Source organism: Pristiophorus japonicus, unplaced genomic scaffold (assembly GCF_044704955.1).
Source record: "Pristiophorus japonicus isolate sPriJap1 unplaced genomic scaffold, sPriJap1.hap1 HAP1_SCAFFOLD_762, whole genome shotgun sequence".
NCBI classification, from domain to species: Eukaryota; Metazoa; Chordata; class Chondrichthyes; family Pristiophoridae; genus Pristiophorus; species Pristiophorus japonicus.
In genome coordinates, this window is record NW_027254679.1 from 104,322 (window position 1) to 121,490 (window position 17,169).

Here is a 17,169-nt window from a genome sequence, read left to right on the forward strand (position 1 = left end):
CTCCAGTCCCCTAACCCTCCCATCGAAACCCATCCCTCCAGTCCCCTAACCCTCCCATCGAAGCCCATCCCTCCAGTCCCCTAACTCTCCCATCGAAGCCCATCCCTCCAGTCCCCTAACTCTCCCATCGAAGCCAAGCCCTCCAGTCCCCTAACTCTCCCATCGAAACCCATCCCTCCAGTCCTCCAACCCTCCCATCGAAGCCCATCCCTCCAGTCCCCTAACTCTCCCATCGAAGCCCATCCCTCCAGTCCCCTAACCCTCCCATCGAAACCCATCCCTCCAGTCCCCTAACTCTCCCATCGAAGCCCATCCCTCCAGTCCCCTAACTCTCCCATCGAAGACCATCCCTCCAGTCCCCTAACCCTCCCATCGAAACCCATCCCTCCAGTCCCCTAACTCTCCCATCGAAGCCCATCCCTCCAGTCCCCTAACTCTCCCATCGAAGCCCATCCCTCCAGTCCCCTAACCCTCCCATCGAAACCCATCCCTCCAGTCCCCTAACTCTCCCATCGAAGCCCATCCCTCCAGTCCCCTAACTCTCCCATCGAAGCCCATCCCTCCAGTCCCCTAACCCTCCCGTCGAAACCCATGCCTCCAGTCCCCTAACTCTCCCATCGAAGCCCATCCCTCCAGTCCCCTAACCCTCCCATCGAAACCCATCCCTCCAGTCCCCTAACCCTCCCATCGAAACCCATCCCTCCAGTCCCCTAACTCTCCCATCGAAGCCCATCCCTCCAGTCCCCTAACTCTCCCATCGAAGACCATCCCTCCCGTCCCCTAACTCTCCCATCAAAACCCATCCCTCCAGTCCCCTAACTCTCCCATCGAAGCCAAGCCCTCCCGTCCCCTAACTCTCCCATCGAAACCCATCCCTCCAGTCCCCTAACTCTCCCATCGAAACCCATCCCTCCAGTCCCCTAACCCTCCCATCGAAACCCATCCCTCCAGTCCCCTAACTCTCCCATCGAAGCCCATCCCTCCAGTCCCCTAACTCTCCCATCGAAACCCCTCCCTCCAGTCCCCTAACTCTCCCATCGAAACCCATCCCTCCAGTCCCCTAACCCTCCCAAAGAAGCCCATCCCTCCAGTCCCCTAACTCTCCCATCGAAACCCCTCCCTCCAGTACACTAACCCTCCTATTGAAGCCCGTCCCACTCACATACTCACATGTACTCAATGGTGCCACAGAAGGTGTGCGTCACTGTGCCATCATGGATTGATTCCTTACACAGACCAAAGTCGGTCAGCTTCACGTGTCCTGGAATCACAAAGATACAATGGTACTGGGAGGCTGACCAGGGATCACCGTCCATCGCTGTCGCTCGCCAGTCCGTCATCCCCCTCTGATGGTGACCAGTATCTCAAGGTCACACTGTCATCTCTTCCGCCTGTAAGCCATGGCCCAGTGGGTCTCTCTCTCGCGCCTCTGAGCCAGAAGGTCGTGGATTTGAGCCACTGCTCCAGAGACTCGAGTCCCATAATCCAGGCCGACACTCCCTGTTGCTCAGTACTGAGGGAGCGCCGCAATGTCGGAGGGGCAGTACTGAGGGAGTGCCGCACTGTCAGAGGGGCAGTACTGAGGGAGTGCCGCACTGTCGGAGGGGCAGTACTGAGGGATCGCCGCACTGTCGGAGGGGCAGTACTGAGGGAGCACCGCAATGTCGGAGGGGCAGTACTGAGGGAGCGCCACACTGTCGGAGGGGCAGTGCTGAGGGAGCGCCGCACTGTCGGAGGGGCAGTGCTGAGGGAGCGCCGCACTGTCGGAGGGGCAGTGCTGACGGAGCGCCGCTCTGTCGGAGGGGCAGTACTGAGGGAGCGCCGCACTGTCGGAGGGGCAGTACTGAGGGAGCGCCGCACTGTCGGAGGGGCAGTACTGAGGGAGCGCCTCACTGTCGGAGGGGCAGTACTGAGGGAGCGCCGCACTGTCGGAGGGGCAGTACTGAGGGAGCGCCGCACTGTCGGAGGGGCGGGACTGAGGGAGCGCCGCACTGTCGGAGGGGCGGGACTGAGGGAGCGCCGCACTGTCGGAGGGGCGGGACTGAGGGAGCGCCGCACTGTCGGAGGGGCAATACTGAGGGAACGCCGCACTGTCGGAGGGGCGGGACTGAGGGAGTGCCGCACTGTCGGAGGGGTGGGGCTGAGGGAGCGCCGCACTGTCGGAGGGGCGGGACTGAGGGAGTGCCGCACTGTCGGAGAGGCGGGACTGAGGGAGCGCCGCACTGTCGGAGGGGAAAGTGGAGAGGGAAGAGAAGGATGAGGGGCAAGCCATTTCTCAGAGATTCAATCCCGTGCCCTCGTACCTCTGACCCGCCCATACCTTGCCGGTTCAGCATGATGTTCTCGGGCTTTAAATCACGGTAAATGATGCCGTTTGAGTGAAGATGTCCCAGGGCAAGGGTGATCTCTCCCAGGTAGAAACTGGTTAGGAGCAAGAGAAAAGGGTTAGCATCGAACACTGAATAACCTCCACTCCCACTGAAGTGTTGAGTAAAGCTTACTCCCATTCACCCAGCGCCCCGTTACTGACTGTATCTGTACTGCTGTTAATCCAGCTCCCTCACACTGTCACTCAGTATCCCCTCTCCCCCAGCACCCTGTGTTACTGACTGTATCTGCACTGCTGTTAATCCAGCTCCCTCACACTGTCACTCAGTAACCCCTCTCCCCCAGCACCGTGTTACTGACTGTATCTGTACTGATGTTAATCCAGCTCCCTCACACTGTCACTCAGTAACCCCTCTCCCCCAGCGCCCTGTGTCACTGACTGTATCTGTACTGATGTTAATCCAGCTCCCTCACACTGTCACTCAGTAACCCCTCTCCCCCAGCACCCCGTGTTACTGACTGTATCTGTACTGATGTTAATCCAGCTCCCTCACACTGTCACTCAGTAACCCCTCTCCCCCAGCACCCTGTGTCACTGACTGTATCTGCACTGATGTTAATCCAGCTCCCTCACACTGTCACTCAGTAACCCCTCTCCCCCAGCCCCCTGTGTCACTGACTGTATCTGCACTGATGTTAATCCAGCTCCCTCACACTGTCACTCAGTAACCCCTCTCCCCCAGCCCCCTGTGTTACTGACTATTTGTACTGATGTTAATCCAGCTCCCTCACACTGTCACTCAGTAACCCCTCTCCCCCAGCGCCCTGTGTTACTGACTATTTGTACTTATGTTAATCCAGCTCCCTCACACTGTCACTCAGTAACCCCTCCCCCAGCACTGTGTTACTGACTGTATCTGTACTGATGTTAATCCAGCTCCCTCACACTGTCACTCAGTAAACCCTCTCCCCCAGCGCCCCGTGTTACTGACTGTATCTGTACTGATGTTAATCCAGCTCCCTCACACTGTCACTCAGTAACCCCTCTCACCCAGCGCCCCGTTACTGACTGTATCTGTACTAATATTAATCCAGCTCCCTCACACTGTCACTCAGTAACCTCTCTCCCCCAGCGCCCTGTGTTACTGACTGTATCTGTACTGCTGTTAATCCAGCTCCCTCACACTGTCACTCAGTAACCCCTCTCCCCCAGCGCCCTGTGTTACTGACTATTTGTACTGATGTTAATCCAGCTCCCTCACACTGTCACTCAGTAACCCCGCTCCCCCAGCACCCTGTGTTACTGACTGTATCTGTACTGATGTTAATCCAGCTCCCTCACACTGTCACTCAGTAACCCCTCTCCCCCAGCACCCTGTGTCACTGACTGTATCTGCACTGATGTTAATCCAGCTCCCTCACACTGTCACTCAGTAACCCCTCTCCCCCAGCACCCTGTGTCACTGACTGTATCTGTACTGATGTTAATCCAGCTCCCTCACACTGTCACTCAGTAACCCCTCTCCCCCAGCACCCTGTGTTACTGACTGTATCTCCACTGATGTTAATCCAGCTCCCTCACACTGTCACTCAGTAACCCCTCTCCCCCAGCGCCCTGTGTTACTGACTGTATCTCCACTGATGTTAATCCAGCTCCCTCACACTGTCACTCAGTAACCCCTCTCCCCCAGAACCCTGTGTTACTGACTGTATCTGTACTGATGTTAATCCAGCTCCCTCACACTGTCACTCAGTAACCCCTCCCCCAGCACTGTGTTACTGACTGTATCTGTACTGATGTTAATCCAGCTCCCTCACACTGTCGCTCAGTAACCCCTCTCCCCCAGCGCCATGTGTTACTGACTGTACCTACACTGATGTTAATCCAGCTCCCTTATACTGTTCTCAGTAACCCCTCTCACTGACTGTATCTGTACTGATGTTAATCCAGCTCCCTCACACTGTCACTCAGTAACCCCTCTCCTCCAGCCCCGTGTTACTGACTGTATCTCCACTGATGTTAATCCAGCTCCCTCACACTGTCACTCAGTAACCCCTCTCCCCCAGAACCCTGTGTTACTGACTGTATCTGTACTGATGTTAATCCAGCTCCCTCACACTGTCACTCAGTAACCCCTCTCCCCCAGCGCCCTGTGTTACTGACTGTATCTGTACTGATGTTAATCCAGCTCCCTCACACTGTCGCTCAGTAACCCCTCTCCCCCAGCACCCTGTGTCACTGACTGTATCTGTACTGATGTTAATCCAGCTCCCTCACACTGTCACTCAGTAACCCCTCTCCCCCAGCGCCCTGTGTTACTGACTGTATCTGTACTGATGTTAATCCAGCTCCCTCACACTGTCGCTCAGTAACCCCTCTCCCCCAGCACCCTGTGTCACTGACTGTATCTGTACTGATGTTAATCCAGCTCCCTCACACTGTCACTCAGTAACCCCTCTCCCCCAGCGCCCTGTGTCACTGACTGTATCTCCACTGATGTTAATCCAGCTCCCTCACACTGTCACTCAGTAACCCCTCTCCCCCAGCACCCTGTGTTACTGACTGTATCTGTACTGATGTTAATCCAGCTCCCTCACACTGTCACTCAGTAACCCCTCTCCCCCAGCACCCCGTGTTACTGACTGTATCTGTACTGATGTTAATCCAGCTCCCTCACACTGTCACTCAGTAACCCCTCTCCCCCCAGCGCCCTGTGTTACTGACTGTATCTGTACTGATGTTAATCCAGCTCCCTCACACTGTCACTCAGTAACCCCTCTCCCCCCAGCGCCCTGTGTTACTGACTGTATCTGTACTGATGTTAATCCAGCTCCATCACACTGTCACTCAGTAACCCCTCTCCCCCAGCGCCCTGTGTCACTGACTGTATCTGTACTGATGTTAATCCAGCTCCCTCACACTGTCACTCAGTAACCCCTCTCCCCCCAGCGCCCCGTGTTACTGACTGTATCTGTACTGATGTTAATCCAGCTCCATCACACTGTCACTCAGTAACCCCTCTCCCCCAGCGCCCTGTGTCACTGACTGTATCTGTACTGATGTTAATCCAGCTCCCTCACACTGTCACTCAGTAACCCCTCTCCCCCCAGCGCCCCGTGTTACTGACTGTATCTGTACTGATGTTAATCCAGCTCCATCACACTGTCACTCAGTAACCCCTCTCCCCCAGCGCCCTGTGTCACTGACTGTATCTGTACTGATGTTAATCCAGCTCCCTCACACTGTCACTCAGTAACCCCTCTCCCCCCAGCGCCCCGTGTTACTGACTGTATCTGTACTGATGTTAATCCAGCTCCATCACACTGTCACTCAGTAACCCCTCTCCCCCAGCGCCCTGTGTCACTGACTGCTTCTGTACTGATGTTAATCCAGCTCCCTCACACTGTCACTCAGTAACCCCTCTCCCCCAGAACCCTGTGTTACTGACTGTATCTGTACTGATGTTAATCCAGCTCCCTCACACTGTCACTCAGTAACCCCTCTCCCCCAGCGCCCTGTGTTACTGACTGTATCTGTACTGATGTTAATCCAGCTCCATCACACTGTCACTCAGTAACCCCTCTCCCCCAGCGCCCTGTGTCACTGACTGCTTCTGTACTGATGTTAAGTCTGGGTCTGGTACCCAGTGCTGGGGTAGAGGTCTGTGTAGAAGCAGCAGGCTCCGAGGGTTGTTATTCCAGCCTCACCAGGCACTGTCCTCCATGAATATTCCCTCCCGTTCCAATTGCATAAAGAGCTCACCACCTAAAAGGGGGAGAGTGGGTGGGAAAGATCAAACGTCAGGTACAGAGAACATAAGAAATAGGAGCAGGAGTAGGCCATACGGCCCCTCGAGCCTCCTCCGCCATTCAATACGATCATGGCTGATCCGATCATGGACTCAGCTCCACTTCCCCGCCCGCTCCCCCTAACCCCTTATCGGTTAACACAGAAACATAGAAATTAGTTACAGGAGCAGGCCATTCGGCCCTTCGAGCCTGCACCACCATTCAATAAGATCATGGCTGATCATTCCACCTCAGTACTGAAGGAACCCAAAATTTACAAGAATCCCCCTGCCCCCCCTCCCTCCCTCTCTGTGTCTGGGCTCATTCGAAAGGAAATTTAATTTGGGACTATCTACCGAAAAGTTTGGAACTCTAAATTGCTTATGGAAGAAACTATGAACTATAATAGAATTTTGGATTTTAAAAGACAAACTCAAGGCTGTGAGCGGACCATCGGAACCACTTCAGGAGACAGTCTAATTAAGTGAAGCTACCTGGGTGTGAGGACTAAGTTAACCTGTCTGGAAGAATGAGTATTCGAAAATCCTTCTCCACAAAATCGCCCAGAGGTAGCTCCCCATCAACATGAGTCTGGACAACCATTTCAGCATGTACATCACAAAGAGGCCCAATCCAGCCTGTATGCGCAGGACTAAGCACAAAAGGACATTGCAATTTACCAAACTAATATTTCCATCAGGAAACAGTTTTCCAACATCAACCCACACCCAAGACACATCAACTTTTAACGAGCCCAACAAAATATTACAAAGAAGCAAGCCTGCCAAAATTATACAAAGGATTTTGCACAGATTTGGCGGCAAGATTAGAACACTGAAATCACATAACTTACCCCTGTTTCCAACAGAGGTTAGATGGTTGCTGAACAGCTACAAGGCTGCCATTAGCTCAGATGACACTTTGACTGACAGACTAGTACCACACTACGCTGTGTCATCAAGACAAGGAGAGAAACCAACTTCTCCAGCCTCGAAGTCCTGAAGGAAGAACATCACCATCGCGGCAGCGACTGACCCCAGTCAAAGTGGTATTAAGGGAAAAACAACCGCGACCTACCGTTAACTGTCAAAAGGGTTGGTCAGCATAGTCCCTGCATGCCCTGGAGTCTAACCTTGCTAGAATTAGGTATTGGGCAGTGGGAGGTATAATTTACTGTGACCCCCCCCCAGCCCCCCTTTGACTGTGTAAAGGAATTATTATTTCGAATGGGGAGAAATTACAACATGCTGAGGTGCAGAGGGACCTGGGGGTCTTTGTGCATGAATCCCAAAATTTAGTTTGCAGGTGCAGCAGGTAATCAGGAAGGCGAATTGAATGTTGGCCTTCATTGCGAGAGGGATGGAGTACAAAAGCAGGGAGGTCCTGCTGCAACTGTACAGGGTATTGGTGAGGCCGCACCTGGAGTACTGCGTGCAGTTTTGGTCACCTTACTTAAGGAAGGATATAATGGCTTTGGAGGGGGTACAGAGACGATTCACTAGGTTGATCCCGGAGATGAGGGGGTTACTTATGATGATAGATTGAGTAGACTGGGTCTTTACTCGTTGGAGTTGAGACGGATGAGGGGTGATCTTATAGAAACATTTAAAATAATGAAAGGGATAGACAAGATAGAGGCAGAGAGGTTGTTTCCACTGGTCGGGGAGACTGGAACTAGGGGGCACAGCCTCAAAATACGGGGGGAGCCAATTTAAAACCGAGTTGAGAAGGAATTTCTTCTCCCAGAGGGTTGTGAATCTGTGGAATTCTCTGCCCAAGGAAGCAGTTGAGGCTAGTTCATTGAATGTATTCAAATCACAGATAGATAGATTTTTAACCAATAAGGGAATTAAGGGTTACGGGGAGCGGGTGGGTAAGTGGAGCTGAGTCCACGGCCAGACCAGCCATGATCTTGTTGAATGGCGGAGCAGGCTCGAGGGACTGGATGGCCTACTCCTGTTCCATGTTCTTATGGTTCTTTATTCGAGTGATTTGTGATTTTAAGTGTGACCTTGTACCTTTCCTTGTACTGTCCTTTATTAGAGTGATTGTAAGTTTGGCCGTGTATTTTCTTACGAGAGTAATAAGCCTGAATTACCTTGACTGTAATAAAAACAAAGTTCTTTGCATCAAACCAGTGTCCTCTCCATTTTTGTCACACCCCCCAAATAAATCCAGAGTACAGAACCCAAGGGAGGGGGAGCGATTCGAAACCACTCAAGTTGGTCAGAAGGAAACCTGACCCCCCTAACCAACCCCTCTCCCTTACAGTACCCCTTTCCTGCTTTCTCTCCATACCCCTTGATCCCTTTAGCTGTAAGGGCCACATCTAACTCCCTTTTGAATATATCTAACGAACTGGCCTCAACAACTCTCTGTGGTAGAGAATTCCACAGGTTCACAATTCTCTGAGTGAAGATGTTTCTCCTCATCTCGGTCTTAAATGGCTTATCCCTCATTCTTAGACTGTGACCCCCTGGTTCTGGAACTCCCCAACATTGGGAACATTCTTCCTGCCTCTAACCTGTCCAATCCCGTCAGAATTTTAGATGTTTCTACGAGATCCTCTCTCATTCTTCTGAACTCCAGTGGATACAAGCCCAGTTGATCCAGTCTATCCTCATATGTCAGTCTTGCCATCCCGGGAATCAAGTCTGGTGAACCTTTGCTGCACTCCCTCAATAGCAAGAATGTCCTTCCTCAGATTAGGAGACCAAAACTGAACACAATATTCCAGGTGAAGCCTCACCAAGGCCCTGTACAACTGCAGTAAGACCTCCCTGCTCCTATACTCAAATCCCCTCGCTATGAAGGCCAACATGCCATTTGCCTTCTTCACCGCCTGCTGTACCTGCATGCCAACTTTCAATGACTGATGTACCATGACACCCAGGTCTCGCTGCACCTCCCCTTTTCCTAATCTGTCACCATTCAGATAATAATCTGCCTTCCTGTTTTTGCCACCAAAGTGGATAACCTCACATTTATCCACATTATACTGCATCTGCCATGCATTTGCCCACTCACCTAATCTGTCCAAGTCACCCTGCAGCCTCTTAGCGTCCCCCTCACAGCTCACACCGCCACCCAGTTTCGTGTCATCTGCAAACTTGGAAATCTTGCATTCAATTCCTTCCTCTAAATCATTAATGTATATTGTAAATAGCTGGGATCCCAGCACTGAGCCCTGCGGCACTCCACTAGTCACTACCTGCCATTCTGTAAAGGACCCATTTATTCCGACTCTCTGCTTCCTGTCTGCCAACCAGTTCTCTATCCACGTCAGTACATTACCCCCAATACCGTGTGCTTTAATTTTGCACACTAATGTCTTGTGTGGGACCTTGTCAAAAGCCTTTTGAAAGTCCAAATACACCACATCCACTGGTTCTCCCTTGTCCACTCCACTGGTTACATCCTCAAAAAATTCTAGAAGATTTGTCAAGCATGATTTCCCTTTCATAAATCCATGCTGACTTGGACCGATCCTGTCACTGCTTTCCAATTGCGCTGCTATTTCATCCTTAATGATTTCAACATTTTCCCCACTACTGATGTCAGGCTAACCGGTCTATAATTCCCCGTTTTCTCTCTCCCTCCTTTTTTAAAAAGTGGTGTTACATTAGCTACCCTCCAGTCCATAGGAACTGATCCAGAGTCAACAGAATGTTGGAAAATGATCACCAATGCATCCACTATTTCTAGGACCACTTCCTTAAGTACTCTGGGATGCAGCCCATCAGGTCTTGGGGATTTATCAGCCTTCAATCCCATCAATTTCCCGAACACAATTTCCTGGCTAATAAGGATTTCCTTCAGTTCCTCCTTTTTGCTAGGCCCTCGAACCCCGAGAATTTCCGGAAGGTTAGTTGTGTCTTCCTTCGTGAAGACAGATCCAAAGTATTTGTTCAGCTGGTCTGCCATTTCTTTGTTCCCCATTATATATTCACCTGATTCTGACTGCAAAGGACCTATGTTGGTCTCGACTAATTTTTTTCTCTTCACATATCTATAGAAGCTTTTGCAGTCAGTTTTTGTGTTCCCTGCAAGCTTCCTCTCATACTCTATTTTCCCCCTCCTAATTAAACCCTTTGTCCTCCTCTGCTGAATTATAAATTTCTCCCAGTCCTCAGGTTTGTTGCTTTTTCGAGCCAATTTATATGCCTCTTCCTTGGATTTAACACTATCCTTAATTTCCCTTGTTAGCCACGGTTGAGCCGCCTTCCCCGTTTTATTTTTACTCCAGACAGGGATGTACAATTGTACAAGATCATCCATGTGATCTTCAAATGTTTGCCATTGCCTATCCACCGTCAACCCTTTAAGTATCATTTGCCAGTCTATCCTAGCCAATTCACGTCTCATACCATCGAAGTTGCCTTTCCTTAAGTTCAGGACCCTAGTCTCTGAATTAACAGTCACTCTCCATCTTCATAAAAAATTCTACCATATTATGGTCACACTTCCCCAGGGAGCCTTGCACAACAAGATTGCTAATTAGTCCTCTCTCATTACACATCACCCAGTCTAGGATGGCCAGCTCTCTGGTTGGTTCCTCGACATATAGGTCTAGAAAACCATCCCTAATACACTCCAGGAAATCCTCCTCCACCATATTGCTACCAGTTTGGTTAGCCCAATCTATATGTAAATTAAAGTCGCCCATGATAACTGCTATACCTTTATTGCACGCATCCCTAATTTCTTGTTTGATGCCATCCCCAACCTCACTACTACTGTTTGGTGGTCTGCACACAACTCCCACTAGCGTTTTCTGCCCTTTGGTATTCCGCAGCTCCACCCATACCGATTCCACATCAACCAGACTAATGTCCTTCCTTACTATTGCGTTAATTTCCTCTTTAACCAGCAACACTACCCCATCTCCTTTTCCTTTCTGTCTCTCCTTCCTGAATGTTGAATACCCCTGGATATTGAGTTCCCAGCCTTGGTCACCCTGGAGCCATGTCTCCGTGATACCAATTACATCATATTCGTTACTTGCTGCCTGCGTAGTTAATTCATCCACCTTATTACCAATACTCCTCTCATTGAGGCACAGAGCCTTCAGGCTTGTCTTTGTAAACACTCTTTGCCCCTTTAGAATTTTGCTGTAATGTGGCCCTTTTTGATTTTTGCCTTGGGTTTCTCTGCCCTCCACTTTTACTCATCTCCTTTCTGTCTTTTGCTTCTGCCCCCATTTTATTTCCCTTTGTCTCCCTGCATAGGTTCCCATCCCCCTGCCATATTAATTTAACCCCTCCCCAACAGCACTAGCAAACACTCGCCCTCGGACATTGGTTCCGGTCCTGCCCAGGTGCAGATCGTCCGGTTTGTACTGGTCCCACCTCCCCCAGAACCGGTTCCAATGCCCCAGGAATTTGAATCCCTCCCTTCTGCACCACTCCTCAAGCCACGTATTCATCTGAGCTATCCTGCGATTCCTACTCTGACTAGCACGTGGCACTGGTAGCAATCCTGAGATTACTACTTTTGAGGTCCTACTTTTTAAATTTAGCTCCTAACTCCTTAAATTCGTCTTGTAGGAGAGCGAGCGCACGGGAATGGAGTGTGTGCATGCCTGTGTGCGCGGCGCCCTCTGGGGTCTGATGACCCCCAAGCATTAAAACATAACAGCGGGTGATGGGGCGGACGGGTGAGGGGGTAAGGGCAGACCTTGAGGCTCGGGAGTGAGCAAAGAACAACCTACAGAACAACGCCGGCTCCTGCCCTTACCGCTGAGACACTCGAGAATGAGGTACAGTTTCCCATCGGTCTGAAAGGCGTACATCAGGTCCACGATGAACGGGTGCTTCACCACTTCTAAAATGTTCCGTTCGGCCTTGGTGTGGGCAGTGTCCTTGGCATTCCGGACAATGGAGGCCTGTGGGTTCGAAAGACGCCAACGTCAGCAAATATACAGTGACGCAGGGTGCTGGGGGAGAGGGGTTACTGAGTGACAGTGTGAGGGAGCTGGATTATCAGTACAGATACAGTCAGTAACACAGGGTGCTGGGGGAGAGGGGTTACTGAGTGACAGTGTGAGGGAGCTGGATTATCAGTACAGATACAGTCAGTAACACAGGGTGCTGGGGGAGAGGGGTTACTGAGTGACAGTGTGAGGGAGCTGGATTATCAGTACAGATACAGTCAGTAACACAGGGTGCTGGGGGAGAGGGGTTACTGAGTGACAGTGTGAGGGAGCTGGATTATCAGTACAGATACAGTCAGTAACACAGGGTGCTGGGGGAGAGGGGTTACTGAGTGACAGTGTGAGGGAGCTGGATTAACATCAGTACAGATACAGTCAGTAACACAGGGTGCAGGGGGAGAGGGGTTACTGAGTGACAGTGTGAGGGAGCTGGATTAACATCAGTACAGATACAGTCAGTAACACAGGGCGCTGGGGGAGAGGGGTTACTGAGTGACAGTGTGAGGGAGCTGGATTAACATCAGTACAGATACAGTCAGTAACACGGGGCGCTGGGGGAGAGGGGTTACTGAGTGACAGTGTGAGGGAGCTGGATTAACATCAGTACAGATACAGTCAGTAACACGGGGCGCTGGGGGAGAGGGGTTACTGAGTGACAGTGTGAGGGAGCTGGATTAACAGCAGTACAGATACAGTCAGTGACACATGGCACTGGGGGAGAGGGGTTACTGAGTGACAGTGTGAGGGAGCTGGATTAACATCAGTGGAGATACAGTCAGTGACACAGGGCCACTCATAGTTACACTGACCTTCTTCAGGACTTTCATGGCAAATATTTTCCCTGAATCTGTGCCCTGTACCTTCTTCACCTGGAACACCTAAGCGGGTAAAATAAATTGTTCAGTCATTGAGAACACATACCCATCTCTCCTCACCTCCAGACCCCAGTATTCCATCGCTATCCAGGACGTGCTGTCGGAGGGGCAGTACTGAGGGAGCGCCGCACTGTCGGAGGGGCGGTACTGAGGGAGTGCCGCACTTTCGGAGGGGCAGTACTGAGGGAGTGCCGCACTTTCGGAGGGGCAGTACTGAGGGAGTGCCGCACTGTCGGAGGGGTGGTACTGAGGGAGCGCCGTACTGTCGGAGGGGCGGTACAGAGGGAGCGCCGCACTGTCGGAGGGGCAGTACTGAGGGAGCGCCGCACTGTCGGAGGGGCAGTACTGAGGGAGCGCCGCACTGTCGGAGGGGCAGTACTGAGGGAGTGCTGCACTGTCGGAGGTGTCGCCTTTCAAATGAGACGTTAAAGCGAAGCCCTGTCTGCTCTCTCAGATGGGCGTAAAGGTTCCCATGGCACAGTTTCAAAGAGGAGCAGGGGAGTTATCCCAGGTGTCCTGGCACCGATATTTATCCCTGTGTCAACATAACAAAAACCGATTATCTGGGTCATGTTGCTGTGTGTGGGAGCTTGCTGTTGCCAAATTGGCTACCGCATTTCCCACATGACAACAGTAACCACACTCCAAAAGTACTTCATTGGCTATAAAGCACTTTGAGACACCTGCTGGTCGATAAAGGCGCTATATAAATCCTGTAGCCCCTAACATCTCTCCCCATCTCTGTAACCTCCTCCAGCCCTACACCCCTCCCTATCACTGTAACCTCCTCCAGCCCCAACACCCCTCCCTATCACTGTAATCTCCTCCAGCCCTACACCCCTCCCTATCACTGTAATCTCCTCCAGCCCCTACACCCCTCCCTATCTCTGTAACCTCCTCCAGCCCGACACCCCTCCCTATCTCTGTAACCTCCTCCAGCCCTACACCCCTCCCTATCACTGTAACCTCCTCCAACCCCTACACCCCTCCCAATCTCTGTTCGCCCCCCAGTACCTCCCTTGTACTCTCCCTCCAGTCCCTTCTCCCCTGTAACCTCCTCCAGCCCATACACCCCTCCCTATCCCTGTAACCTCCTCCAGCCCCAACACCCCTCCCTATCTCTGTAACCTCCTCCAGCCCCAACACCCCTCCCTATCCCTGTAACCTCCTCCAGCCCCAACACCCCTCCCTATCTCTGTAACCTCCTCCAGCCCCTACACCCCTCCCTATCACTGTAACCTCCTCTAGCCCCAACACCCCTCCCTATCACTGTAATCTCCTCCAGCCCCTACACCCCTCCCTATCTCTAACCCCCTCCAGCCCCTACACCCCTCCCTATCTCTGTAACCTCCTCCAGCCCCTACACCCCTCCCTATCTCTGTTCGCCCCCCAGTACCTCCCTTGTACTCTCCCTCCAGTCCCTTCTCCCCTGTAACCTCCTCCAGCCCATACACCCCTCCCTATCTCTGTACCTCCTCCAGCCCCTACACCCCTCCCTATCTCTGTTCGCCCCCCCCCCAGCCCCCAGTACCTTCCCTGCACCCCCCCCCCCCCCCCAGTACCTTGCCGTAAGCTCCTTTCCCGAGCACACACAGTAGCTCGAAACAATCCGGGCCAACCACTTCCAGCCCGTGGTTGACGTTCCTGTCGGAAATCTCGATCTCCTCGCGTCGGCCCGCATCCCTGCATCAAACGGAGCGAGACGGAATCAGAGAGAGGATGGCAACAGAGACATATCAGCATGGATAGAGAACTGGCCAACGAACAGGGCACTTAGAAAACCATAACATGATTAGGCAGAGCCAACACGCTTTGAGTGAAAGGGAAATCGTGTGTAACAAATTTCTTCATTTTTGGAGCATGTAACAAGCAAGGTAGATTAAGGGGAACCAGTAGATGTAGTATATTTGGATTTCCAAAAGGCATTCCATCAGGTTCCACTTAAAAAGTTATCATTACGAAAGGATATACTTGCTTTGGAGGCAGTTCAGAGAAAGTTCACAAGGTTGATAACGGAGATGAGGGGATTACATAAGAAATAGGAGCAGGAGTAGGCCATACGGTCCCTCGAGCCTGCTCCGAAATTCATAAAGATCATGTCTGACCTGATCATGGAATCAGCTCCACTTCCCTGCCCGCTCCCCATAACCCCTTTTTGTTTAAGTATCTGTCTATTTCTGTCTTAAATTTATTCAATGTCCCAGCTTCCACAGCTCTCCGAGGCAGCGAGTTCCACAGATTATGAAGTTAACTTATGAGGAAAGGTTGAGGAGGTTGGGCCTCTACTCATTGGAATTCAGAAGAATGAGAGGTGATCTTATCGAAACGTGTAAGATTATGAGGGGGCTCGACAAGGTGGATGCAGAGAGGATGTTTCCACTGATGGGGGAAGACTAGAACTAGAGGGCATAACCTTAGAAGAAGGGGCCACCCATTTATAACAGAGATGAGGAGAAATTTCTTCTCTCGGAGGGTTGCAAATCTGTGGAATTCACTGACTCAGAGAGCTGTGGAGGCTGGGACAGTGAATAAATTTAAGACCAAATTCGAGAGTTTCTTAAACGATAAGGGGATATGGGGAGCGGGCAGGGAAGTGGAGCTGAGTCCATGATCGGATCAGCCATGATCTTACTGAATGGCGGAGCAGGCTCGAGGGACCGTATGGCCCACTCCTGCTCCTATTTCTTATGTTATGTTCTTATTAGCTAGCCAATCCTCTATCCATGCTAACAGGGCACTTAGAAAACCACAACATGATTAGGCAGAGCCAACACGCTTTGAGTGAAAGGGAAATCGTGTGTAACAAATTTATTAGTTTTTGGAGCATGTAACAAGCAAGGTAGATAAAGGGGAACCAGTGGATGTAATATATTTGGATTTCCAAAAGGCATTCGCTAAGGTTCCACTTAACAGGTTATCATCATCATCATGGGCGGTCCCTCGAACGAGGATGACTTGCTTCCACATAAGTTCACAGATGTTTCAATCAAGGACCCGATGTTCCAGTCCTGAAATCCAATTGAGGGGGTAGAAGATGCCTATGCATTTTTTTTTTTATAAACGTTTGGTGACTGTTGCAAACCAGCCACCACACGGGCTTGACAGAGCTAGGTCTTGGTCCAGTAGCAAGGGTTAACCAAAACAACTGGAGACCTGCTCTGCTGCACGGACCCACTGCGCAGACATATTCGCACAGTGTGGGCTGGGCCCGTGCTGCCCCTGGGCCTCTCGTGGGCCCCGTACCCTCATTCGCCGCACCTCCGCCACGATTTAGGGTCTTTAGACAAGATGAGGGCTCACGGGGTTGGGGGTAATATATTAGCATGGACAGAGGGTTGGCTAACTAAACAGAGTCTCGGGATAAACAGGTCATTTTCAGGTTGGCAAACTATAACTAGTGGGGTGCCGCAGGGATCAGTGCTGGGGCTTCAGCTATTTAGGATCTATGTGAGTGACTTGGAAGAAAGGATCGAGTGTAATGTAGCCAAGTTTGCCGGCAATACAAAGATGGGATAAAAAGCAATGTGTGAGGAGAACACAAAGCGTCTACAAAGGGATATAAATAGACTGAGTGGGCAGTAACGTGGCAGATGGAGTATAATATGGGGAAATGTGAGGTTATCCACTTTGGCAGCAAGAATAGAAAAACAGAATATTTTTTAAATGATTAGTGTGCAAAATTAAAGCACATGGTATTGTGGGTAATGTACTGACGTGGATAGAGAACTGGTTGGCAGACAGGAAGCAGAGAGCAGGAATAAACGGGTCCTTCTCAGAATGGCAGGCAGTGACTAGTGGGGTGCCGCAGGGCTCAGTGCTGGGACCCCAGCTATTTACAATATACATTAATGATTTAGACGAAGGAATTGAATGTAATACCTCCAAGTTTGCAGATGACACTAAACCGGGTGGCAGTGTGAGCTGTGAGGAGGATGCCAAGAGGCTGCAGGGTGACTTGGGCAGGTTAGGTGAGTGGGCAAATGCATGGCAGCTGCAGTATAATGTGGATAAATGTGAAGTTATCCACTTTGGTGGCAAAAACAGGAAGGCAGATTATTATCTGAATGGTGACAGATTAGGAAAAGGGGAGGTGCAACGAGACCTGGGTGTCATGGTACATCAGTCATTGAAAGTTGCCATGCAGGTACAGCAGGCGGTGAAGGCGGCAAATGGCATGTTGTCCTTCATAGCAAGAGGATTTGAGTATAGGAGCAAGGAGGTCTTACTGCAGTTGTACAGGGCCTT

The 17,169-nt window shown here is 51.2% G+C and overlaps 1 protein-coding gene across 2 annotated transcripts in view; it reads right to left on the reverse strand.

The window, feature by feature from the left end:
- Positions 1-14,568, reverse strand: part of LOC139256773 (ribosomal protein S6 kinase beta-1-like) — a 38,074-nt gene extending 23,506 nt beyond the window's left edge. Inside the window, exons 1-6 of one of the 2 annotated variants that reach the window (XM_070874294.1) lie at positions 14,487-14,568; positions 12,859-12,927; positions 11,854-12,001; positions 6,037-6,094; positions 2,321-2,421; positions 1,171-1,261 (exon numbers count right to left, since the gene is read on the reverse strand). In XM_070874294.1, the coding sequence (XP_070730395.1) occupies positions 1,171-1,261; positions 2,321-2,421; positions 6,037-6,094; positions 11,854-12,001; positions 12,859-12,876 (416 nt within the window). In that variant the 5' untranslated portion in view covers positions 12,877-12,927; positions 14,487-14,568. Of the gene's footprint in view, positions 1-1,170; positions 1,262-2,320; positions 2,422-5,972; positions 6,095-11,853; positions 12,002-12,858; positions 12,928-14,486 lie in introns of those variants that run through there. The other variant, XM_070874295.1, reaches the window with a different exon arrangement.
- Positions 14,569-17,169: the final 2,601 nt, after the last annotated feature.